At 37.3% G+C, this 27,111-nt stretch overlaps 1 protein-coding gene across 2 annotated transcripts in view; it reads left to right on the plus strand.

Moving 5' to 3' along the window:
- Odad2 (outer dynein arm docking complex subunit 2) overlaps positions 1 to 27,111 on the plus strand; it is a 163,620-nt gene that overhangs the window by 28,774 nt on the left and 107,735 nt on the right. For both annotated transcript variants that reach the window (XM_078023475.1, XM_040277619.2), the window contains exons 11-14: positions 20,923 to 21,069; positions 21,559 to 21,768; positions 25,730 to 25,972; positions 26,268 to 26,378. In XM_078023475.1, coding sequence (XP_077879601.1) covers positions 20,923 to 21,069; positions 21,559 to 21,768; positions 25,730 to 25,972; positions 26,268 to 26,378 — 711 coding nt within the window. The remainder of the gene's footprint in view (positions 1 to 20,922; positions 21,070 to 21,558; positions 21,769 to 25,729; positions 25,973 to 26,267; positions 26,379 to 27,111) is intronic.

The following is a 27,111-nucleotide window of genomic DNA, read 5'->3' on the forward strand; positions in this document are numbered from 1 at the left end:
GATCATGCTGTCTGACACGTTGTAGGTGATAAAAATAGGTATTGGCCTACTTCCATTTCTCTCTTAAGTCAGGTAATGTATGAAAATATTTTACATGACAGCTGGCCCAGGTAATATAAATTAAGTTCTTGAATGGATGGTAGTGGCTTGACAAAACTAGATCAGTATTCATTTCTGACTTTGAATAGCAGATATTGATTCTATCTAGGCCTAGTCTAAAGCTGGCGTCCAGAAGTACTCGTGGAAAAAAAACATTTCAACTCACCTCATGTTTTTTTTCTGCTTTTACACATCTTTGGTCAAATCAGCCAAAGGCATTTTCCAGAAGCTTTGCATACTTAAAGGTATTTATGTGCCTGTTAGGCTGCAAAAGGATACATTTCCAGGCTTTGAGGTGATTTCAAGGTGGCATATAAAATAGCCTTGGGTACATTTTTATGAAATTGACAAAGACCCTTTGCATGGACGCAGTATTATAGGCATACATAAGAGAACAGAAGAAGCTTCTGCCACAAAAACAATACATTCCTTCCCTCTGAGGGACTTGGCTTTAACTGGAATTCCCAGCATTTCTCAGAAAACACCGTTTTTCCTCAGTCTTGAATCCCAAGAAAAATTAGTAAGGAAATTGGGAAAGTGGTAAAAATTATTCTAATTCTCCTTTGAGAATTCAAGTTTAATAATTATTATAAGGACATAACTGGCTCTAAGGAATCCACAGACCCTGTGGAAAAACAAGAATAGAAACTTCTAATGATGGAGACAAAGTTGATGGATGGTAAGCATCTTCAGACACTGGGGCAGGAGTAAGTGTGAGGAAAGGTGTTATAATCTAATCAGCCATCATTGCTGGTGGCTATTCTCATGCTCCAAATGTATGTCTGCTGCTAATGTGAGTCTTCCCTGCGAAAATGAATATTAGTAAGCCTCTATACATAATGTATTTAATATAAGTCCTATAAGTGATGTTCCAAGAATAAGAAATTTCAGAAGCAAAATAAGTCCTCACATGTGACATCTGAACCTATGTTTCCAATTTAAATCTGTGATTCTATGCAGCCTTATTAATCTTGCTTGGCGTCTGAATGTCACTTTGTTTGAACATACCCAGTAATGTTGGCTGTCATTTTTCAGTGTTTGAATACTTGCATGTTTTATATATGTATAGGTACTGATATATGTGTATGTATTACATATTTTGTTCTGAGTAATTTAACAGAAGAAATACAAAGAGAAGATGTGTATGTTGTGGTATACTCTACTAAGAAATGAGTAACATAAATTAGCAAAAGCAATGCAGATTTCAATGGCTCAATCAAAATCAAAGCAAACAGATAGAATATTTTCATGTTTATGACAGACTTCAAAATCTATTATAAAGCTATAGTAATCAAAATACCAAGATATTAGCATAAAAACAGACACATTGACCAATGGAACAGGAAAGAGAGCCCAGAAATAAACCTGAGCATACTGGTCAGCTGATTTTTGATAAAGATGTTAAAAACACACAATAGAGAAAAAGATAGTCTCTTTCATAACTGGTGCTGGGAAAACTGAATATGCACATGTAGAAGAATGAAATTAAACTCTATCTTATATACAAAAATCAAATAAAATGGATTAAATATTTAAATGTAAGTCTTGAAACTGTAAAACTATTAGAAAAGATAGTAGAAGTGGTCCAGAAAATGGTCTGGGCCAAGATTTCTTGAATATGATTTCAAGAATCCAATTTAAAAATGGGTAGACCTATACAGATATTTCTCAAAAGAAGGCATAGGAATAGTCAATAGACATGTGAAAAAATGCTTATCATTACAATCATCAGGGGTGATGAATATTAAAACCACAATAAGATATTCCCTCCCACCTGTTAGAAGGGCTATAATTTAAAAAGTTGAAATATAATAATTGCTGCTGAGGGTGTAGAGAGAAGATACCCCCTGTGCACTGTTAGTGAGCATGTGCATTAATATAGTTACTATGAAAAAAATATGAAAACTAAAAATAGAATTATGGTATGGTAATTCCACTATTGGGTATATATCCAAAGGAAATGAAATCAGTTATTTTGAAGAAATGTTGGAACTCTCACATTTACTACAGTACTATTCATAATACCTAGGTGTGGAGGCAACCTAAAGAAAATGTAAACACAGACAGTGGAATATCATTCAGTTTTATAAAGGAGGAAATGCTGTCCTGTGTCAACATGGATGAACCTGGAGGATATTATGCTAAATGAAATAAGTCAGACACAGAAGGACAAAAATGGCATGGTCTCATGTTGGAATCTAAAATAATTGAACTCATGAAAGTATAGATTAGGATGGTGATTACAGAGGCCAGGTGAGGGGGTGAGTGGGAAAAGGGGAGACCTTGATTAGAGGGTACAGAATTTCAGTTGGATAGGAGCTTTAATATTCTATTAAACAGAATGGTAACTATGCTACATACTAATGGTTTCGTTTCCTTTTTTTTTGTTTTTGGTATTGGGAATTGAACTCAGAGATACTTTACCATTGAGTTGCATCCCAGCCCTTTTCAGGGTCTGGATAAATTGCCAAGGCTGGGTTTGAACTTGAGATCCTCCTGCTTCAGCCCCTAAATTTCTGGGATTACAGGCATATACCACTGTGACCAGCCTTTGTATATTTCAAAATTGCTAAAGAAGTAGATTTTAAATACTTTTACTACAAAAATGACAAGTATATGAGGCGGTGTATTTGTTAATTGCTTGATCTAATTATCCCACAATATAGAGTTAAGAAAACATCGCATTGTACCTCATGAATGTTTAACATATACAACATAACATTTTTATTAATTAAAATAAAAACATTAAAATGTTTTTTATATTTAAAAAAAGATGTAAGCATCAAGTAATGATCACTTGATATGTGTGTGTGTGTATATATATGTATATATATATATTTTTTTTGTGTGTGCATGTTGGGGGAGTGCTGGGGATCAAATCTAGAGCCTTTTACATGCTAGGTAAGTGCTTTATCACTGAGCAATAACCCCAGATAACCCTAGCTTGAAATATCTTTTTTTAGTCTATAGACTATTATGAAACAAAAATCAAGACTATTGAATGGGAAGATTAATGTTTTATAATTTTATTTAAAGAATAACATTTTATAAATATTAATATATTTATCATCTTTCAATTTTTAAGATGGTTTTTACATGGAATTTATTTTGTGTTAATTCTCCCCTTCTTTAGTGTTTTCTATTATCAAATATCTTTATTAGGTGGAGGTCATTTTTGCATATTATTATAATATGAAATTGTGTCACATGATTCTATGCTTTGCATCTGGAATGTTCCCCAAAGGGCCATGTTTTAAAAGGCTGAGTCCCCAGCTAGGAACTATTGGGAGATGGTAAAACGCTTAAGAGGTAGATTCTGTCAGGAGGTTGCCAGCAAGCATGACCTCAAAGAGAATTGTGAGGCCCTGGTGTCTTTTTCTCTCTCTTGCTCTGTAGCCATGAGGTGAGTGGTTTTGTTCTACTACATCCTCCTGCCCATGATGCACTGCCCCAGGCTCAAAAGAATGGGACCAACTAATCTCATGGACTGAAGCCATTGAAACTGTGAGCCAGAATAACCTTTTCTCTTTATAAGTTGATTATCTCAGGTATTTCTTATAGTAACAGAAGCTGATTAATACAGTATACTGCTTCATAATAATAATAATAATAATAAATTCTGTTTTTATAATATATATGTGTATATATATATATATTTTTTTTTAAAGAAAACCACTTAAAATTTTTGGCATGACTCTACCACTAAAAACGATTCACTGTTTATTATTATGGAAATAATTCACTATTATTGTGGTCACTCATGATTAGCTAAAACATGTAAGTAATATATTAGGAAAAATATGGAATAACTTGTAATTTGGAGGATTCCTAAGAGTTTCCAGGAATTCTTATTTTTTTCTTCCTAAATATTGAACATTTGTGTCTGTTGGAAATTTGAAAATACTAGGCAAAAGCCCTACTAGATTCGCCACATGCTTCTGCACATCATTTTACAGGCATCTTTGTACATAAACCATACAATTGAACAGTCGCCCAATCCAACCTGCAAGGTAGCAATGCCCAGCCTCAGGACATTCTCTCCAGTGCCTCTGATCATTGACTGAGCTACAGAACTTTCCATGATTGTCTCTTCTCAACCCTTTTTTTAAATGTTTTTGTTGGTGCACTACAATTGTACATAATAGTGGGATTCATTGTGACATATTCGTACATGCACATAACATAATTTGATCAAAACCATTTCCTAGTGCTTTCCCTTTTTCTCTCCTGTTCTCTCCTCCTCAATGCCTTTTCTCAACTCTACTGGTTTCCCTCCTTTTTAAAAAGATGGTACATAAATTCATAAAAGTGAGATTCACTGTGATACATTGGTACGTATACAAAGCATAATTTCATTCCCCAGTACCTCTCTTTTCCCACTTTTTCTTTTTTCCCTTGATTCCCTTTCTTTACCCAACTGATGACTCTTCTCAACTCTTAAAGGGCACATCACCTGGGGTAAAATTTGGCAGCAGAGAACATTGCCACCATTACTCTGAGATGGGCGTTTTGAGCTGGACAGGGTCATTGGGGCTCAGATATGGCCTTTTGGAATAATAATTCGAAGAAGCTTTGATGCTTTTCTGAAGAGTCCTGGTCCATTGTCTTTATTTCATTAGTAAAAGGGAACACTTAAAGGTGCAGAAACATAATAGGGGCCAGGAGATGGAATAATGGAGTAGGTTGAAGCATGATATCTTTGATGTTGGAAAGACATGGGTTGAGTTGGAATTCTGCCACACTTACTGACTTGGTGGCCTTGGGTGGATTGACCAGCCTCTCTCAGCTTCATTTTCCTCATTGGTGAAGATGGAAAAAATAAAAGTTCTCATATGTTAGGGTTATTATGAATAGTAAATGAAATATAACACATGTAAAGTGCTTAGCATGAAGCCTTCAATAACTGTTGGCAATCATAATTATGCCTGTTGCATATGGCCATTATTAAAGAAAATGTGTGATTTGTCCCGGTGGCCCTCAATTTTTGCTTTAAGTTTTTTAGCAACCAATAAACGGGGGAAAATACAGTGAGTTCACATAGTGAGGGAAAGACTTACCATCCTTAAATAAAAACAAACCAGTTGCCAGTAAGTGTAACAGATCCTGGTGCTAAGAGCTAAACGAATTTTCTTCCTTAGTGAATGGGGCAGGCACAGAGTGAGAGAGCAAAAAGCATCCTTGACGATATCCACCCAGTGACCATGGTAAAGAGAGTTTCTCCTAACAGTCTAATTATTGAATAACTATCTTAAGCTATTCAACTATTTAGGATAAGTCCATATGGTATTGGGCCAAAAAGGGATGCACTATTTCTGTCCCAGAACAGCTAAGGAAAACATTTATTGATGAAGTGCTACTTAAGTTTGCACAAGTTATTCATCAATAAATCATGTGCAAATGTGATACTTTTGGCCAGACAGTAAATTGCTTGGAATTCTTATAGTTCCCACAGGTAAATATTCTTAACATAGCCAATAAAAGAAAAAGTATATCTACAAATGATTTCAAGTCTTTTGACACAGGTAAAATGATTTATAGGAAGACACCAAAGGATATTAAAAGTCTCTGAAATGCAAGATTGAATGTCTCTAGGTAATCTCAAAATAAATACACATGACATTTTAATTTATAAAATTATGGCTTCAATGTAGACTTCAACCAGCAGAGAAATGTTAATGTTGACCTGACTTTCTACTTACCATTTTCCAAGCAGAGCAATGTGTCTGTGATTGTTGAAAAAAATTTGATGAGCTCATTAATACCCAAACAGGTCAATGAACTACAGCTTATTATTTATCCAGCACTATGAGCTCAGATCTTGGCACATAAGTAAAGGGAGTTCATGTTTAATTATTTGGCCTTGACATATGTTCACTTCAACTAGCAAAAGTTTTATATATGCATATATTCTTTTTGTCTGGGCTTTTGGGACACAATTTAATTTTTCAATTAGTGAAGACATTGCAGTTTTGCTCACTGACCTTCCAGCTTCTTTTATTCCCCATAGCTGATACCTGTACCCTAATTGTAAATGAAGTACTATACTCTTTCTTCAGCTCTCTTATTATGAGACTTATATTCTGCCTTCTGTTATCACAATAGTTCAGGTTGTCTCTTATCAATTGCTCCTTGAGTAAAAAGACCTACTAAATTCATTTTTGTATCTTGCAAGATATCTTGCTAAAAAATACAGGTTTGTCCTTTTACACTGTATCCAAATGGTGCAGTGGAGGATCGGGTTCCTGAGAAGTGAGGCTTTGCTGACCTCACTCTCAGTTTCTTGAGAGCAGTTCTTGCAGCCACTGAGCCAGTGTTGTTCCTTCTACTGTTGGTTTCCTTCCCCACTTGTCTTGTGTCCTTTTCTCTTCCTGCTCCAGCTCCCTTTCTCCTTGGAGATAGTATACTATTTTATTGTGCATTTGATAGCTTTATATAGATATTATTTTCTCCCCTGGCCAGAACTGCTTTAAAAAGTCTAGGAAGGAGAAGATTGAGCTTTTGATTATTTCCAGTGATTGGAGGAGATGGTTTGTTCATGTCTGTGCTCCACACTAATTTTGTGAACCTCTAAAAATACAATGATTTTACTAATTTCTAAATAAGGTAGGTAGAAGATCTCCTTTGTGGAAAAAGAGGAGAATTGTAGGATATTTTGTACATTCATTTGAAAAATATTTATTTGTTTGAAAAAATTTGTGGATTTGTTAGTTACAAATACTATAAATTGATATAAGTAGGTAGTCTTTGGTAAAGTGAAGTAAAATGTAGAAAGGATGCCAATTATAAGTAGATCTGCATTTCAAGAACATTAGTCAAAGTATCCTTAGACTGAAGATTAATTACTGGACCAAAGTTTGAAAGCCTATGAGACTCCATTTCCATGTAAGATTGAAGGTAGATTGGGTATGGAATTTAATGCTATCAGATCCAAAAATCAGAGAGAAAGTTTGAGATAAGAGTGATGTCAAGAACACAGTTGGGCAACTGTTGTTTTCCCTGTTGGCATGTCTATGGCTGTCATTTGGGGATAACATATCTGTACTATCCTGGCTTCAGCTTCAGGCTCAGCTAGAGTACTGTTAGCAAACAAGGTATGAGCTCTTCACCCCTACTCTTGCAGGGCTACATGCAGCTGGTCTCATTCCTGCATAACTGCTGTAATAATGGAGTAATCCAGAGTTAAATCCCAGGGCCATTTCTCCATGTGTCCCTTCTCCCTGCAAGATGCCTGTTTTTGCACCTGGAATCTTGACCAGAGTCCAGCTGGCAGAGTCGGGGTAGGATGATGAAAGAATTGATTTAGAAGGCTATGTCCAGCAGCAGGTGGTGTGCAAAATCAATCTGGGTAGAAAGGGACAGGAGGCCAGTGACAAGAGAAAGGATGGTCACCACCACACATTTATCCTCTGTCTCCACCCATGATGAGTTGGTAAGGGGGAACCTCATTTGTTTATTTTATATGATTAAATTAATAAAACACCACTATTGGGCTGGGATTGTGGCTCAACGGTAGAGCGATCACCTAGCACAGGCGGGACCCGGGTTCGATTCTCAGCACTACATAAAAATAAAGGCATTGTGTGGTGTCCATCTACAAAAAAGATTCTCTCTCTCTCTCTCTCTCTCTCTCTCTCAAAAAACAAACAAACAAACAAAAAACAACAACAACAAAATCACTATCTATTTCACCTGTTAAGTAAGCCAGGGAGCTTGCACGCCATTCTTCTGTTCTGTTTTATATCCATAAATTCAGAATTGCAGGCCATGAAAAACGAAGGTGGCTGGCAGTCCCCCAGTTCTAGGGTCCAGCACTCCCCTTCAGAGTGACATCTAAAAGACAGCCACATCAGAAATCCCACTAGACTGTAAGCTTCAAGAGAGGTGCCTAGGGATTCTTCCCTGGATGTTTTAGATTTTTCTCTACAGAGAGGTTTCTTGGCAGAGACGTTTTTCAGACTTGAAAACATTTAAGATTGCTTTTGTGGGGCTCAGCTCCTTAATGATCTTACATGAACTGATTAAACACACACACACAGGCACACATGCACACACACCCTTAACTGGTTATAGAGTTCTTCTAAGTGGTAATTGGGAGTTAAATGATTTTTCATCACAGGAATTTGATGTACTTTGCAATCAATTACAGTTAATTAAATTCCATTCCCATTACTTGGGTTTTGGGTATGGAGTGGCAGGAGGTTTGATCCTTGTTTCATTGGTGGAAAAGCTGAAGCATACTTTGCTGCAGGCCACACAGAAGGCGGCTGCGGGCTGGGACTGTGTCCAGGCTTCTATCTTTATTGCCCGTTGCCTGGTTATTCTGACCCACTGTCAAGAAATTCAGGCCCCAGGAGGCCTGTAGACCTTGCTATTGGACCTTACCATCTTCTCTTGTTTGCATTTCTTCATTCAAGTAAGAGACTAAATGGGGAGCCGTCCTTATAAAGGGACTCAGTATTCGTTTTTGGAAGGCAATACCAGAGTGTGCACTTCTGCTAGGTTTTTACTTAAAGAGATGGAGAAGAATTGCAGTAGTGCAGAATTATTCGTGCTGTAAAAGATCTTTAGAAAATGGAAACCAGCAGTCATTGTTTATGTACTCAAATCAACTCCAGTAGCTAGAAAGGAAAACTTGCATGATTTTTTTCACAGAAACCTTTAAGTTAATACACATGTTGCTACATTGATGAGGATTAATTTTTTTAAAAAACATGTCTCAGTGACAATGCAAATGTACCTTTTAAAAAATTACCTGTTAGAAATCATATTTCAGTTTCATCATCTATCAAAATTTCTACTTGGTAGAGTCTACATTGCATGTTTTCATAAATATTGTAGTGTGAGAAGTGAATGCATTTAAGTATTTGGCTAACTTGAAAAATGTGTGTTATGTGTATGTTTGAAATCGCCCACAAAGAAGCATTTCATCCCATTATTTTTATTACAAAGGAGAGGGTGGAAATGAGAGAGAAGCTCTGCATCTCCAAAGGAGACCTTGTACTCCATAAATTAGTAATAACTTGTTTAGTTTTTGAGTTTGAATCTCCCCTCGTCTCTTGTCGATCACAAACAAATGTGAAGAAAAAGCAGAGTAACTAGATGTGTTTGGTGATTCAGTGCCACTGATTCCTAACAGTTTCTACTACCAGTAATTAGCATTATATGACCACATCAATTTAACTACTGGAAACTACAATATCAAAAATCTTTGAACTGGACTTGTAGCTCAGGAGCTCACTGGTTGAGTCCTGTCTTTTCACATGCCCAAGGCCCTGAGTTCAATCCCCAACATTAAAACAAACAACAACAACAACAACAAAAAAGAACAACAAAACAAAACCAACAAAAAAGCTCTCAAGTGAGGTCCCTGGAGTTTTAACTAATTTTCTAATTCATTTATTCTTCATGTATTTATCCATGAGCCCCTTACCATGAGCTAACCCAGCTAGGGCATAATTACATGATACACATGACCATCTAGTTATTCATAAGATTTTTGACCAGAAAGAATTTTGATGTAGTTTTATGTAATAATCTGAAAAAAAAAATTAGCTCTTTTAGGGGAATTTGTTGCTCCATGTTTTCGAAGCAACACATTTATTTTTCATTCCTCGGTGTGCTTTCCCCCCAAAAAAATTATTTTAAGAAAATTAAATAGATGGGAGGAAAGTAGCAGTGGCTAGTTCCTAGTTTTCAAGATGTGCAGGATTGCTTTGCTTTTTGTTTTAAAAATACATACTCACGTCCTTTACAGAAGTTTTTATGCTGAAGAACTTCTAAATGTATGACTTGAGGATTTAAGAGGCACCGCAGTTGGGATAATTGTTCTTCCATTTTGTATCTGAATTTAGGTCTATTATAATCATTATTAGAAATGGCATATTTGTAGGAAAATTGTGAAATTCCATGTCCTTTTCTGGTCCACTGGCCTTTGGGATTCCTGCTGGCCAAAGACTGTGGCTCCTGTCTCAGCTTTGCTTTCTGGATGGGTGTAGCTGTCTGGCTGTGGCCTACTGATGTTTCTGTGACATGCAGGGTATAGAAGAAGCACATATTGGTTGAATAGTCCCTCGCTTCCTTCTGGATCAAGCTCTTAAAATATTATATAAATACCACAGTCGTATGTGCTTATTGTAAAAACTCAAGCCATAAAAAAAGAGTAAGTGTGAAAACTCTTTCCAGATATTTCTGTTTATGTACATGGATGTATCTAATTTGTACACTTGAATGAATCATACCATTTCTCATTCTACATTAAGCTTTTTATATTTCATATTATGCCTTTGTAATCTTTCATATCTTCTTCAGTCCTTTTTAATTACTAGATAGTATTTCATTATAGGGACATACAATTACTTTATTTAACAATTGCCTTATTGATGACTTTTTTTGAATGGACACAATACCTTTATTTATTTATTTATTTTTATGTGGTGCTGAGGATCAAACCCAAGTGCCTCATACACACAAGGATGTGAGGCAAGCACTCTACCACTGAGCCACAACCCCAGGCCTATAGATGACTGGTTTTTTTTTAATTGATGACTTTTTAAAGTTGTCTCAAATCAATTTTTGTTACTACAACCAAAACCACAGCAAATATTTTTATATATTCTTTGAATATATACACAGTTTCTACAGGATGGTGTTTTAGTCAGCCTTTTCACTACTGTGACCAAAAGACCTGACAAGTACAAGTAGAGGAAGGAAAGTTTATTTTTGGCTCATAGTCTCAGAGGTCTCAGTCCAAAGACAGTTGTCTTCATTCCTCTAGGCCTGAGATATGAGGCAGAACATCGTGGCGGAAAAGTATGGCAGAGGAAAATAGCTCAAGACTTGGCAGCAGGAAGCAGAGAGTGAGCGAGCTCCCCTTACCACAAATTATAAATCCCATAGGCACTCCCCCAATGACCCACCTCCTCTAGCCATACCCACCTGCCTACAGTTACCATCCAGTTAATTCCTATCAGAGGATTAAAGCACTGATTAGATTAAGGCTGTCATAACCTAAGCATTTCACTTCTGAACTTTTTTGCATTGTCTCACACATAAACTTTTGGGGAACACCTAATATTTAAACCATAACAGATGAATACTCTAAAACAGAGTTGTTTGGGTCAAAGAGAATATAAATTTAAATTTTTGATAACTCTGATGGGAATTATTCAAAGGGTTTGATGTTTCATTTATGCAAAATGAACTAGTTGTAAAGGGCTGCTGTACAAAAACGATACCTGTAATTATCAATACGTATTATGCACTTAAAGAAATTTAAGAGGGTTGATCTCATGTTAAATGTTCTTACCGCATAAAAGGAAAGTGTACAAGGAAACTTTCTTAGGTGATAGATGTTTATTACCTTGATTGTGGTAGTAGTTCATAGAAGTTTGCATATGTCAAAACTCATTAAATTGTATTAAACATGTGCAGCTTTCTGTATATCAATTACACCTCAATAAAGCTGTTTTTAAAAAGGAAAGAAAGTGTGGACACTAAATTTGAAAAGTCTTGCTATAAATTTATTTTTCATTTAAAGGGTAATAATGAAGAGTAATAAAACAAGTTTGGTTTACATAAAAGAAATTTTGATAGCTCTTTACAAATGTCAGTAATATATCAATAGATTTCAACTTTGGACACAGAATGAAATCAGCTAGGGCTCTTAAAAGTAAAAACAAAGACCCTGATTCCCAGATACCATTAATAGAAATTTTGTTTGAATTGGTCTGGAGTCTAGATATTGATAGTCTTTAAAAAAAATCTTTCCAAAGATGTATGATTTCTAATCTGTGATTAGAATCATTTGCTACAAATTCTAATTTTCAATCTTTTTGATGTTTTATTTATTTTGATGATCCATTTCTAATGGGGGAAAAACATGTCTTGAATTTGCATATTCCTGATTACCAGTGAGGTTGATAAATTTTTTTCATATGTCAAATAGTCATCATATTTTATCCTTTGCCCATTTTTCTGTGTGACAGTTTTTAACAGTGAATATTAGCCCTTGGGTTGTTGTATTAGTTGCAGATATTTTCTCTCAGTTTGTGATCTGCCTTTTTATCTACAGTTTTTGTATATTAATAAACACCAACTATTTTCTTCATGGCTTACCGATTTTGCATCATAGGAGTTAGGAAAGCTTTTCTGAAGCCACAGCAAGACGAAAAAATCTATTTTTCCATTTCCTTCTGGTAGTGTTATACAGCTTTTATAAAAAAAATTTAGATCCTGAATGCATTTGGAATTCACTTTATGTATAGTGTAAATTATCTAACTTTATTTTTTTCTCCCCCAAAGGACAGTGAATGGTGTCAGCACAGATTATTGATTCATCCACTTTTCCCTCCAGGGTTCTCAGATGCTACTATTACCAAGCCCTGCAGTTTCACTCCTGAGAGTTTGCTCTGGGCTTTTCTCTGTTGCTTTCATTTACTTGAAGATTCCCATGCCAGTTTCATGCTGTTAGTATTTGAATATTTGGTAGACCAGAGAGTTAAAGACTTTAAACTAATTTTCTCTAGTTTTCAATCTTGATCATTTTTAGAATTCATTGAGAATCAAGTTAAAAACAAAACTGAAATTAAAAAAATCCTGTTGGGATTTTGGTTGGTTTGCATGAATTTATAAATTATTTTTGGATAAATTGTAATTTTGACAGCATCAAGTTATTCTGTTTAGGAAAATGGCGTGACTATTGATTTAGCTTTTTATGTACTTTGCTAAAATGTCATAGCCTTTCCCCATATAGATCTACAGCATTTCTTGTAAGATTTACTCACAGATATTTTTATTTTTGTTATTTTCCTAATACTGGCATGGGAACTATTAACCAGTATCCATTTCCATTTATTATTCTTAGAATATGGATAGTTACTCATTTTTAAATGTTAACCTTATATCTGGCCATTTTACTAAATCAATTTAATTTATTATCATAATTATCCAGCTCATTCTTCTGAGTATTTTTTTAGGAAGACAGTTACATTTGCTACAGATTTTCCTCACTGCAGTCAGTAGGATGTTCCAGTAAATTTTCAATTTCTGTTCATGTTCCTGGTTATTGAAAAATAATGTAAATGGAATCCTTGCATTGTTCCTTACCCATTTCTTACAAAAATTTTTAGCAAGCTTGTAAGAAAGATGACAGACAACCTGTCCATTTTCTTTATGAACATGCATATGTGCACACTTTTTTTTTCTTCTGGAAACTGTATTTTGTCTTTTTCCTTAGGATTCTGTTGAGTTTTAGGTTTATAAGTGTTGAATTGTCAGTATAAATAAGATTGCAAATAAACAGAAGGCAAAGCAATGTATTTTACTACTTAGACTCAACATGGTTATATGCACTCATTTGAGTACCTTTTACCATTTCTCATCCTGGGAGAAGAATAGTCTCTCTAAGCCAACCTCTGTGCTGGGCACCGGGCCGTCTGTCATCATTAATGAACAGTCATTGGCAGGAGTTCGATTTTCTTGCTCTGAGTGGCATGTTTGGAGGAAAAAATGCTGGGAACGTTCAAAGCCAGCTGGCTGGCTGGCTGGCTGTAGGATGGCTGTGTGGCTTTGCCAGGTCTCACCCTCTGCTTCTTGATTACAGATGGTGGGGGATGAGACCAAAGGGCATTCTGGTTCCAATCATGCCTCTGCTCACCCTCTTGTCTTACTGTGCTCTCAGTAAGTTCGAATGGTGCTTGATGAGTCACTTCAACCTCCTACTCCAAGTTATCCTCTTCCCTCAATTTCTGCAGTAATCTGAATGGTCTCCACATGTCTACACTTAACATCTTCCAACCAGGACCCTCTGTAGCTGAACTGATTTTTTAAAAAGTTACTGGCCCATGCCAGCCAGTTTGGAGTTAAAGATTAACATTCTCCACCCAGCCCAAGCAACTACTGATACCCACCTAATTTTTAAAAAATCTCATCTTATACCACTCTCCTACTCAGGCCTTGGCAACATTGGCCTTCTGTAATCTTAGCTTAACCATGCTCCACATCACTGCAGGGCTTTTGTGCACACCATTTGCTCAGATGTCCCCTCCCCTCCTAGCAGGGGTCTGCCCCTACCCTTGATATCCAAACAGCTAAGACAGTCTTTCTCCATGATGCCTTGGGTTGGGTTAAATTTCTGTATTCTGGACTTCCTTAGCTCCACACTCATCTCCCTTGTAGAGTTTTTCAGACTTAAAAACTTTTCATTTATTAAGGTGGGCTTTAAAAAGTTAGAATCTTTTCTTCTCCCCTCAAATATAAACTCTGTGAAGACAAGAACCATGTTCATTTTGTTTATTGGTATGTCTGGCATCAGGCTTGCCCTGTAACGCATTTGTTGAATAGAAGAGTACAATGACTTGTGGTGGTTTTGATACGTTGTTCATCTTGAAATAAGCTTAGTAAAACCTTATTTCTTCCTTATTGACAGTAATTTTCAAAAACGTTGTTTAGAAAAATACCTTAAATTCATCTTATCTTTCAAAAAGTGATTTTAAGTGAGAGAAGGCAACAGTCAATCTCTGCACGTTTGAAACCTGTTTATGACAATGAACAGAAAAGCCTGCTGGTCCTGAGAAAGGAATGTGAGTGAACTCTGCAGAAGATGGGAGCTGGGGATGTCTGAGGAGAAGCAGGAGCAGGAAGACAACTAGCAAAAGAATTGCATTAATTTCAGAAATGGAAAAGTTTATTGGAAGCATTTTTCAAAACCCTTCAGAAGCTAGTAAAGTAATATTTTACTATGTTTTCTCAAGCTCTTAAAACTTCACAAATGCAATGCGTGATAAAATGTGAAAATAAGTATTGGCAACTAATTATATTCTCGGGGGAGATTTAATTGAAGAGGGAGCGTATTTGCGCTATTTCTCCGCAGCTTGATGTTTATGGCATCTGGACAAAGTAGGACGAACATTTGAAAATCCTGACATAACTGGTATTTAAAGAATAGCAATTGGCTAACATTTGTGGCTCTGTATGTTGAATATTTTGGCTCCCGTCTTCTGGTATTCATTCTGAAAGATTTATAATCCTTTAGGGAGTGTGGTCAGTGACAAGAGTAGAACTAAATCCTGAAATGTGGAAAAACTAACTTTTCCTAATATAAAACTGTTCTAAAAAAATCCCTCAAGCTTATGAATATGTTTCCAGATTTTCAGAAAAAGCCGATTTACAAAATTTTTTTTTTCTATAAGGATCTTACTTCTTAATGACAAATGTAAATAGTTTTTTTGACCTCAAAATCTCCCTGAGATAGATATTTCAGAGAAATATAAACTCTTACCTTTTGGACATCAGCTGCAGTGAGGCAACTTTTTTAAAAAATGTATGTGATTGGTTAAGGGGTAAAAAATGAAATCTCAAAAATAGAAGTAGTCTAGACAACAAAAATTAAGACAACTTGAAATAAGAAACAAAGATTTTGCTGAGTGCATAAACAGAAAATTGCTACCAAAGTAAATATTATAAAGCAAGAATAACAGTCAAGAGAATCCTTGATCATGCACAACTGAGAATATCCAGACGATGCTTTCTTCTCTGAAAAAGTCCTGGGCTGGGAGAAGGCTCTGGGTTTGACTGAAGCATCATAGGCTGCCCCAGGTCTCTCTTTGCTTCCTAGTCATGCTTAAGACCAGAACCCTGTGCCCAAGGATCTCCCTCTCTCCGAAGCTCTGAGTTTGGTTTGGATTTTCAAACTCTTAATAAAGGAGTCCAGCTGTATTCCTTCTGAAATCCCCCAGGGAATTTTCTGCCTCCTTTTAACCATTTAAATTTGGAGAAAGAGGCTTCTTAAAAGAATCCTTTTTTTTCCTTACTTTTTTTGCTTATTCTTTTTGTGTCATTTCATTTTTGTTAATTAATTATGTGCATTCTTCTTTAAGGTTTACAAAATATCAGACTTCTGTTTTTCAGTCAAAGAAAATTAAAACACTGCGTGTGTTCTTCTCATATCCCCAAATAAGGGAGTTAGTAACTTGACTAATAGAGGAATTATTATTTTATATTTTAAAACCCACTATGGAAAATGGTGTTGGTGACATTTTTCTTGATAGGAAGAAGAAAAAGATACTAAAAGCTATAAAAGGTAACTTACTTAAAATGTAAATAATAAAAGTTAAGGTTCTTGTTATTTTAAACTCAATCTTAAATATAAGGGCAGCCTGGTTTACCCATAGGGAGAATAAGTATGAAAAATAGGCATTGTTCATGACATCACCTCAGGACATGTGTTCATAACATTTCTAGAGAAGTGGAAGGAATTTTCTTAAAAGGAGTCACAAAAAGGCTGAAGTCTAAACCTTTCCTTCTTTTTTTTTTTGGTTCTGATGTTTGAGCCCAGGGCACTCTACCATTGAGCTTGCATTCTCAGCATTTTTTCTTTTCTTTTCTTTGTTTTGTTTTGTCTTATGTTTTTTTTTTTTTTCCTACAACTTGCTCTGGGATCCAGTGCATTTCTCTCTTTTTTTTTCTTTAATTTTTTTATTGTTGGTCGTTCAAAACCTTACACAGTTCTTAATACATCATATTTCACAGTTTGATTCAAGCGGGTTATGAACTCCCAACTTTACCCCGTATACAGATTGCTGTATCACATCAGTTACCCTTCCATTAATTGACATATTGCCTTTCTAGTGTCTGATGTATTCTGCTGTCAGTCCTATTCTCTACTATCCCCCCTCCCCTCCCCTCCCCTCCCCTTTTCTCTCTCTACCCCTTCTACTGTAAATCATTTCTTCGGGTTATACAAAATTACATACAAGAGGAAGTGAGGGGAAAGGGAAAAATAATACAAGGGGGAGGAATGAATTACAGTAGGGGGGGTAGAGAGAGAAGAGGGGAGGGGAGGGGAGATAGTAGAGGATAGGAAAGGCAGCAGAATACAACAGACACTAGGATGGCAATATGTAAAGCAATGGAAGTGTAACTGATGTGATTCTGCAAGCTGTATAAGGGGTAAAATGGGAGTGCATAACCCACTTGAATCAAAATGTGAAATATGATATATCAAGAACTTTGTTTTGTTTGTTTTGAGACAGAGTCTTGCTAAGTTGTCAAGGCTGGTATTGATCTTATGATCCTCTTCACTCAGCCTCTCAAGTTGCTGGGATTACACGGTGCACCATCACACCCAAGTCCTTCACTGTATGCCCTGTAATAATCCCATTTCAGATTCTTATTTTAGCAGTAATAGATTGTATTGAATTTGCAAGAAGATTTGCATATGTGTGCATGTGTGACTTAAAGGAAGACGGGGCTTGGCAGTCTGTAAGTAATTTCTATTTTCTGTGCTAAGCCATATATATAAATACAAATATATATATGTAAAATCTATTATATATTTTAACTTTTAAAACTTTTTATGATATATTTTAAAATACTAACAAGTAAGAATTTATATAATATAAAGAACTACATATTTCAATATATAAATATATAATATTTATGTATTTTTCTCCATATGTCAGCCCATTTTCTTATGCTTTAAGAGAATATGGCTGGGTGAAGTGGCACACACATGTAATCCTAGTGGCTTGGGAGGTTGAGGCAGGAGGATCAAAGCCAGCCTCAGCAAAAGCGAGGTGCTAAGCAACTAGTGAGTCCCTGTCTCTAAATAAAAAACAAAATGGGGCTGGGGATGTGGCTCAGTGGATAAGTGCCTCTGAATTCAGTCAGTACCCTCCCCTCCACCAACAAAAAGAGAGAGAGAGAGACAGAGAGAGAGACAGAGAGAGAGACAGAGAGAATATGAAGATGGGATAAGTTATAAAGAAAAGATATTTATCTCTCACAGTTCTAAGGAGGCTGGGAAGTCCAATATCAAGGGCTGGCATCTGGTGAGGGCCTTCTTGCTGTTTGAGCCTTGAATGGCAGACTACATCAATCACATGGCAAGAGGGCATGTATGAGAGAGAGAGAGAGAGAGAGAGAGAGAGAGAGAGAGAGAGAGAGAGAGAAGAGAGCAAGAAAGAAATCTCTTTTATAACAAAGCCACTCCTGGGAAGCTTAATCCACTGTGGGATAGTGGAATTAATCCTTTTGTGAAGGCAGAGGGCCCTCATGACTTAATCGCTTCAAATACCATGATAACGGCAATTCAATTTTAACACGAGTTGGAGGGAGCATTCAAATCATGGATGTTTATTAGGTAATGGCAACATTAAATGATCACCAATGAAAACAGACAATTCAAAGGTATTTTCCTTTAAAAAAGAAAAAAAGAGGGATTTGGGACCATTGGTACTATTTTGAAGCATGAACCAAAAGCTGTCTTTTATGAGCACCTTTTATAAAAATAGTTTCTTAGCAACAGAAATGCAGCTTTTGTGTCTTGTCAATCATTTTGGTGCGTGTGCTAGAACTTAAACCAGCCAGTCTCAGTGGCAATAGGAGTGGCATGCACTAGGCCATGTTCTTCAAGCTTTTCAAAGCAGTAATGACCAGTGGACCTTCCTTGAGATTCTTGTAGTGAATTCTGATTTTAATTTCCTGGCAGGTCTGGTTGACAATCATTAAAAATGTTTACTCTCTCAGATTAATTTTAATTAAAAAGAATAGCTCACCACTACTCTTCACATATGGTGGTGAGTCCAGTGGATGTCAGCTCCATTGGTTCTCCGTGTTGGGCCAGCACCACTCACAGGCTTGCTTTTCCCTCTTCATCCTGCCCCTCCCATTCATCTCCAGGTCTTGCTGGAATTGCTTCCTCTTTCCCCACAGGCCTCACTCACTTTCTTCCTCTAGGTCCCCATCTCAGTTGCTCTCCTGCTTCCACACCTTTCTCTAGACTTTCTGTTCCATGTACACCTATGCAGAAAAAAAAAAAATGCCACATGCTCTCACGCCACATGAGTCAACCCAGAAGACTTCTGTGACCTCAGAAGGTGTAGGAACTTCTCCCCACCAATGGGCAACCAATCCTGCAGCAGCAAGCACCAGATGGACGTCTTCTCATCTCTAATTCAATTCTGTTCTGACATACTCTGCCCTCAGGTTGAGGGCTCAGTCCTCAAGGGTGTCCTTGAGATGCTAATCACCAGGCCCAGGTTGTGACCTGTGCTTCTGACTAACTGTAAACTGGGGTGTCAAGATCCCTTCCTTGGGTTTGATTAGTTTGCTAGAGCATGTAGGGGACCCTGGGAAACACTGGCTTATCACAGAGCACATAACAAAGGATACAGATGAAGAGATGCTTAGGGGCAAGGTATGGGGGAAGGGGCTCAGACTCCCATGTCTGCTCTGGCTGAGCCATCCTCCAAAAACCTCCATGTGTTCAGCTATTATTTAGGATTATTTTCTGAGACTTAATTACATAGACATGACTGATGAAATCATTCGCCATTGGTAATCAACTTAACCTCCACTCCTGTTGTAGTCTGCTTTTTCACTCCCAAAATCACCCAACCAGCACAATTGTAGAGGAAAAAAGGTTTATTTGAGGGTTCATGGTTTCAGAGGTCTCAGTCCATAGAAGGCTAGCTCCATTTCTCAGGGCTCAAAGTGATGCAGAACATCATGGCCGAAGAAGAGTGTGGCAGAGGGAAGCAGCTCACTTCATCAGGAAGCAGAGACTCCACTGGCCAGACATAAATATATGCTCAAAGCCATGCTCCAATTCCCACCTCCTCCTGCCACACCCTATCATTTCAGTTACCACTCAGTTAATCTCTGTCAGGGGATTAAATCATTGATTGGGTCAAGACTCTTACAACCCATTTATTTCTCCTCTGAATCTTCTTGCGTTGTCTGACACATGGACTTTTGGGGGACACCACAGCTAAACCGTAACACCTCCCTGTGTGGGCTCTCTCTCGTCCAGCAAGGAGGTCCACGGAACAGGGTAGAGGAGAGTGTGGCTGCAGAGTCGCTAATCAAGACCTCCAGAGACCAAACAGGAAGCAGGTCTGATTTTATTGCGCAGTTACCATGTATATACTCAAGCAGTAGCTAAGCAGATTACAGGCAGTCACCATTGCAATGTCTGCTAACTGTCCTTGCAGCCACCAATCGAGGAGTGGGCTGTGGAGCAAGCACAGGGACTGCAACACATGGCCTCATGCCCAGGGCTGTCCTATGGGGTAAACAGTTTGCTGCTCACATGCCTAGCATGAGGGGGAGTGGCCTGCCACTCGGACACCCTTAATGCATGCCGTGTATGCAGCACTCCATGTACCTGTCCCCACACCTCTCCAGAGGCTAATGGGTTGGAACTAAAATTTTCAACTTTTAATGTAACCTTGATCTTTCTGGTGATGGGCTCCCATCCTGAAGCTGAATAGGGGAGGCCAGCATCAGTCAACTTCAGCATATAAAATATACTTACCACTTTGAATATCATACAGGTTTTAGGTGTCATATGCCATAAACAGGAACAAAGTCCAAATATATATATATTTCACAGCACCATAGTCTGTAGGAATGATTTTGAAACTTGGGTTGATTTGCACAAAACACTGTTCAGGAACTGGGGTTCCCTCTCTTAACGCGGCATACAACTTCCCTTCCTCAGTCGCTCTCTTCAGGCATGTCCCTTGACTCTCTTTAACGTATTAATATTACCTAATGTTATAGCTGTTTAAAGGAGACAGACCACCTTTAAATGTTGACTCTTAATTAGAATAACATTTTATGATGCTCTGTACAGCTTTTTCATGCTTCAACTCCACACGATTCATTAAACAAATTACAGCCCCACTCAGAGAACTTTAAAAAAAGATTAATGTGCTATGTATGGGGAGACATATTTCCTAGTTCATGGATTTGTAACCATTTGGTCTATTTCTATGGGAACATGGTTTTATTTAACCTTTCTGTGGCATTGCATCTTCCTAGGGAGGAAATCAGACAGCAACAGTGATTGCTTTGTGTTCAATGAAGGATTTCAATTTAGCTCAAGAGACCTGTCAACTGGCGATCAGAGATGTTGGAGGCCTTGAAGTTTTAATAAATTTGCTTGATACAGATGAAGTCAAATGTAAGGTGAGTGGCTTTTTCACAATGGTTGAGAATTCTTGGACCCAATTCTCCTGGCTTTCTTTGAAACTGTAGGAGTCTGAATGTTTCTTATTTTTTTTTTAATATTTATTTTTTAGTTGTATTTACCTTTATTTTATTTACTTTTTTAATGTGGTGCTAAGGATCGAACCCAGGGCCTTGCACTACCGTGGAGCCCCAGCCCCAGCCCCCATTTATCATCTTTATCTGCTATTCTTGCTCATAACCTGCTTTTTCTATTAGGTGTGCCCTCTCCTCCCTGCTTTTTCTTCTTTCTCTTGCTTTATCTGGAACAATGAATGTTTGTTTGCATTAATGAAGAGAAATAGGAGGATATGTGTCACCCCTGGGAATGGAAACTATTTCTTAAAAAACTTAATTGGGGAAGGATTTTAGATAGACTTGAATTTTCTTAAACATAGCTCTGGTTATGTATTAAGCACTCATTCATCTATCACTTTTTTTCCCATGTAGATTGGTTCATTAAAAATCCTGAAGGAAATCAGTCATAATCCTCAAATCAGACGTAATATTGTTGACCTTGGTGGCTTACCAATTATGGTTAGTATACTTGATTCTTCATATAAGAGTCTGAAGTGTTTGGCAGCTGAGACCATTGCAAACGTTGCCAAGTTTAAGAGAGCCCGGCGGGCTGTGAGACAGCATGGCGGTATCAACAAGCTGGTAAGTACCACTGACATCCTCAGGGGCATAAGACTGCCACTCACTGCCTCTTGACCTTTCTGGCCACTCCAGACATCAAGTGGCTGTAAAGACATGCTATGGGAGTCTTCTTTTTATATCGTATATGTCCTTAATAATTACTTTTGTATGTTTGCATTATCAAGCATGTTAAATCACATTTTTGAAAGAAACAGAAAAAATTTAAAGCAGGCATGATTGCCACCTATATCATTGGTAGGGATCCATTTGTGCATAAGAACAGAGATGGTAAGAGATGGTGAGACCTGTATGATGGAAAGCAGGCTGGAAGCCCTGGCCTCCGATGTGCTTACTGAAAGTACTCTTCCATAGAGACAGTCAGGTTAGTTCGAAATCTGAGAACTGAAAACAGCCCAGTCTTTAAGAACATTGAAGAGTACAACAATGTGTAGGATATCCATGGGAAACATCTGTAGTCAGCCATCAGTACAGTGTTTCAAAAAACTACTTAGTAATATGAATAAAATGTCTATTATTTAATATTATGTAAAATCATAACAAGTTTTTAACAGTTGATGTTTATGATCTCAATTTTCTTTTTCATTACTGGGGATAGAACCCAGGGCATTCTAACACTGACCTACATCCCCCAATCCTTTGTATTTTTATTTTGATTCCAGTTTTTTTTTCCTAAGTTGCCCAGCCTGACCTTGAATTTATATTATCCTCCTGCCTCAGCCTCCCAAGTAGCTGAGATTGCAGATGTGTGCCACCACGCTCAGCTCTGATCCCAACTTTTAGAGAGCTACTCACAAGCATATATAAATACATATGCAAAATTAGAAGTGGATTCACAAGTTGTTCACAGGGTTTTCTTTGAAATGATTACTGATTTTTTGATAGGAAAAAAAATGTTTTTCAACATTTGTCTTCTATGAATGTCCTCCTTTTATAATAAGAAAAAATGATTATTTCAATAGCTGCCATCAAAAGAAAAGAATATATCAGCATTCTGCTCATAAGCTTTGCCAGGTTGGCAAGGACCTTAAAAATGTACATGTAGCTAGGCACGGTGGTACATGCCAGTGATCCCGGAGACTTAGGAGGCTGAAGCAAGATCACAACTTCGAGTCTGGCCTTAGGAAATTAGGGAAAACTTGTCTCAAAATAAGTAAATAAATACCTGCCTGAGGAAGTAGCTCAGTGGTAGAGCATCCCTGAATTCAATCCGCAGCACCAAAATAGATCAATAAATAAAGTAAGTAAGCACAATTTGGAAATATGTTTTCATACTTCATAGTAAAGATCAATATATACTGGGTCTCTTCCACTGCTTTTATCTTTCTGGATGGTCTCCATTTCTTCACCTTAAGTTTTTGAACATATCTTAGTGCCTTTCACAGCATTGGGCCACTACCTTATACAAAGGGTTAATATTTATTGGATGAATATGGATTTTAACATTAATATGTATAGTGAGAAGTGTATTCAGAAATTTACTGAGAGATTTTCTGTGTGATCAATTGTCATTGCAAAGTACTTATAAAATATAATCATTTGCTTCAAAATGAGATAACATGTTTGGATAGATAGATGAAAACATATGTGATAAACCATATACATCAGATTTTATAGACTCTAGGTGGTGGAAATATGAATATTGTGCAATTGCTGAACAATTCTATTAATTTTTCTTTGAAAAAAAATTATAATTAAGTGTTGAGAAATGTAATCATTACTATGATTATCATCATTTTGCTTAAATATTGAAATCATATGGTAGATTGATATGGTTGTTGACTGGAACTGCTTCCATTAAATCATAAGAATGAATAATGCAAAATAAAACTGAAACATGTTTTTTGAGAGTTTTCTGCATCACATTTGGGGAACTGGTATTTGAACAATTGTACTTACCCAATCAAGATAATAACACACATTTTAATATAATTTTAAATGATAGCTGAATTGGAAACAGGAATGACCAAGAATGGATAAACCAAGAATAATAGACTTGCAATTGCTGGGTTGAGAATACACCTGGGAAAGATTAGGATGGATTTAGGATCTACTCTTTTGGTTTGCATGGCATGGGGAAGGAGTAGTAGGTAACACATAGATAATAGTCCCCAACTAAAATTGGAAGTGAGCAAGATGACTCGAAACAGAAGTGTACCATGGCTGGTTATGGCCTCAGAGCAAGGGCCCTGAGGCTAGGGTAAGAGCAGGTAGGTGATACTGGCCACGGTGTGTTTTGGATACCTGATGGAGGTCAGTCTCTGAAGACTGGGCAACAGATGACAGGGCAAAAGACACAAAGTCTGAGCAAGCAGGGAGAATGCATCCATCTAGGGAAACATTACCAGGTCTCAGTGATGATCACTTAGACAGACCCACCAGTGGACCCACCAGTGCTGTCAGTACCATGGCCTGTTTCCATGTTCCTCTTCCCTTTTTAGTGGCAAACATTCCTGATAATCCCTAAGTGGCAGTGTGGAGGCAGGTAAAGAATCAGGTAGTGGGAAAAGAAACAAATGTCCTCCCTTGACCCTCGTGATGTCACAATCTAATGGAAGAAAAGAGTATGGGGGTAGGGAGGAGAGAGATGAAAGTATAAGACTTGAGGTGAGCTTCAGCTATTTAACTGAAGCCAGTACAGGGAATGGTGGAGGAACAAAGGAAGGGGATGGTCAGTTGGTTCTACCAGGAGGAAGAAGGTTCAGAAAGTCTGAAGAGGGGGAGATGTTGCTTACCAAGGTTTGGGGAGGTAAGTTTTGTCAGGCACACCTGCTGGGGAAAGGCATTTCAGGAAGATAAGGGATGTTGGTAAAGATCCAGAGCTAAGAAACATCATTGAGTAGAAATTGCAAGTGACTTAATATGGCCAGAGTCAAGGTGAGATGAGTAAACTAGCAAGATAAAGGTGGAAAGGCCATGGTGCTCACTCAGGGCTTTATTCAGTGAGTTAAAGAGTTTGGACTTCAGTGTGATAATGCGTGAATAGCTGTAGTAGAAAGATACTCTTAGGCTGTCTGCCTTGTGTTCAGTCCCATTGTCTTAGAATTCCTTTCCTGCATTGCTACCCCATTTGTAGTCTGTAGTTAGAAACCATGTGGACATTCCCTCCCTTTGCCTGGCCTCTGTCTTTCCTTAAGCCATTTGTTATGAGTCTGTAACTGTCTACTCGTGCTAGTCCCAGGAATTTGGAATTGGGATTGAGAGACTCTGCTTAGTCTGGGTTACTCCTTTCTAAATTTAGGATAAAGGGCAGCATGAATAGGTGGGCAGTAGCCAAGGAATTTGACCAATAGACAAAGAAGAATGGAGTAGATGATGGCACCAGTGTCCTCAGATATAAAGATGGTGAGCCCAGAAGAACGGCAGGTAGCTTCTTATTGTGGTTCCAGTCACAGCTCTGGGTGGTCTGGCTTCACTTTCTCCCAGAGACAACCTGACCTACTGCTGTATCCTTTTAGTAAATTGCCTTTTCCTTAAGGTCTTCAGTGACTTTGATTATTACAAAGGACAAGGAGGATGCTGGCAGCTGTGCCATTTGGTTTTAGTAACCCACGTAGAAGGCTGTGTGCTTCCTCAAGTTCTCATGGTATTCAGTGTGTTTAGATCATTCATTTCTCATTAGAAAGTTCTAATGGTTTTAGGAAGCTTAGTTTTCTGAGGTACAAGAAAGACTGAGAATACTTTTTTACAAATATTATTAATATAAATATTAGAGCCCTATTTAGAAAATACTGTCTTGGTGAGATTTTTTTTTTTGGAAGAAAATAAAAGAGGTTCCAAATCTGGAGGAAAATGTCTTGAAGGGTTTTGTTTGTTTCTTTATTTTCACTGGTTGCTGTATAGTGTAAATGTTGATTTTTAAAAGGTGATGATGGAGGTGAGCTTGGTAGCAACCTTGTGGCTACTGAAGGGTGAATTCGGTTTTAAAGACATCCAAGTTCATTGCATTCATCTCTTCTTGTAGGTTGCTTTACTAGACTGTGCCCAGAATTCAACAGAACCAGCTCAATCAAGTCTGTATGAAACCAGAGATGTGGAAGTGGCTCGCTGTGGGGCTTTGGCACTGTGGAGTTGCAGTAAGAGTCATTCAAATAAAGAAGCCATTCGTAAAGCAGGGGGCATCCCTTTATTGGCTCAGTTACTGAAGACTTCTCATGAAAATATGTTAATTCCGGTAGTGGGGACACTGCAAGAATGTGCATCAGAGGTACACAAACCAATTCAGCTTCCTTTTTTTTCTTACCTTGACTTTCTTTAGTTAAAAATAATAATTTTTAAGATTACATAGCTGTTTAGGATTTTTTTTTTCAAAATATTAGCTTTCTATTAGAAAAAGATCAAACTTCAATGTTGGCTAATTCTCTTATAGTATAACTATGTTCAACTTTGACTTCAGTGTTTATTTACTTAGAAAGTTTGCTCATCATAGTTATTAATAAACGTAAATGGCTAATTATATTCATGCATTTTACACACAAAAATATTTAAGCTCATATTCCTAGGAAAACTACCGAGCTGCAATCAAAGCTGAAAAGATCATTGAAAACCTAGTGAAGAATCTAAATAGTGAGAATGAGCAATTGCAGGAGCACTGTGCCATGGCCATTTACCAGGTAGGAGCCTACTCTTCCGCCTCTGTTGGTGTTCTTTCTCATCTAGCTCACAGGAGTATTTCTAAATGTTTCTAAACACATGACCCTTCTCTGGGAAGGGGACTGAGGAATCTGAATTTTAAGAAAGCATCTCAGAGATTTTCATCCCCAAATAGTTCTGAGAACCACTGTCCTGACATAATGGTGGATGCTGTATTTATTGTATATGTCAGAGTAAACATGCTTCAATATAACTGATTACTTACACTTCTATAAGACATATATATTGTCTGATGTGGTGGCACATGCCTGTAATCCCAGTGGCTTGAGAGGCTGAGGCAGGAGGATTATGAGTTCAAAGCCAGCTTCAGCAATGGCAAGGCATTGTGCAACTCAGTGAGAAATCTATCTCTAAATAAAATACAAAATAGGGCTGGGGATGTGGCTCAGTGGTTGAGTGCCCCTGAGTTCAACCCCTAGTACCTCCTGCCCCAAAGGACATATATATCTGTGTTTCCTAAAATAATTTATTTAGTATATAATCGCTAAGTAAGTATATAGTACTCCTGTATTGATTTTTGCACAGCCTATTCAAACACAGTAATCTTGAGAAATTTATCACTATCAAACATGATGGTGTGTGTGTGTGTGCCTGTTTTATCTTTTCATAATTTAATTTTCATTATTTTTTTGTAAATTATAATATTTATAGTCTATCATAAAACAGAATGATAAAGAGGGAAAGATGGCCTTG

Source organism: Ictidomys tridecemlineatus, chromosome 10 (assembly GCF_052094955.1).
Source record: "Ictidomys tridecemlineatus isolate mIctTri1 chromosome 10, mIctTri1.hap1, whole genome shotgun sequence".
NCBI lineage: Eukaryota > Metazoa > Chordata > Mammalia > Rodentia > Sciuridae > Ictidomys > Ictidomys tridecemlineatus.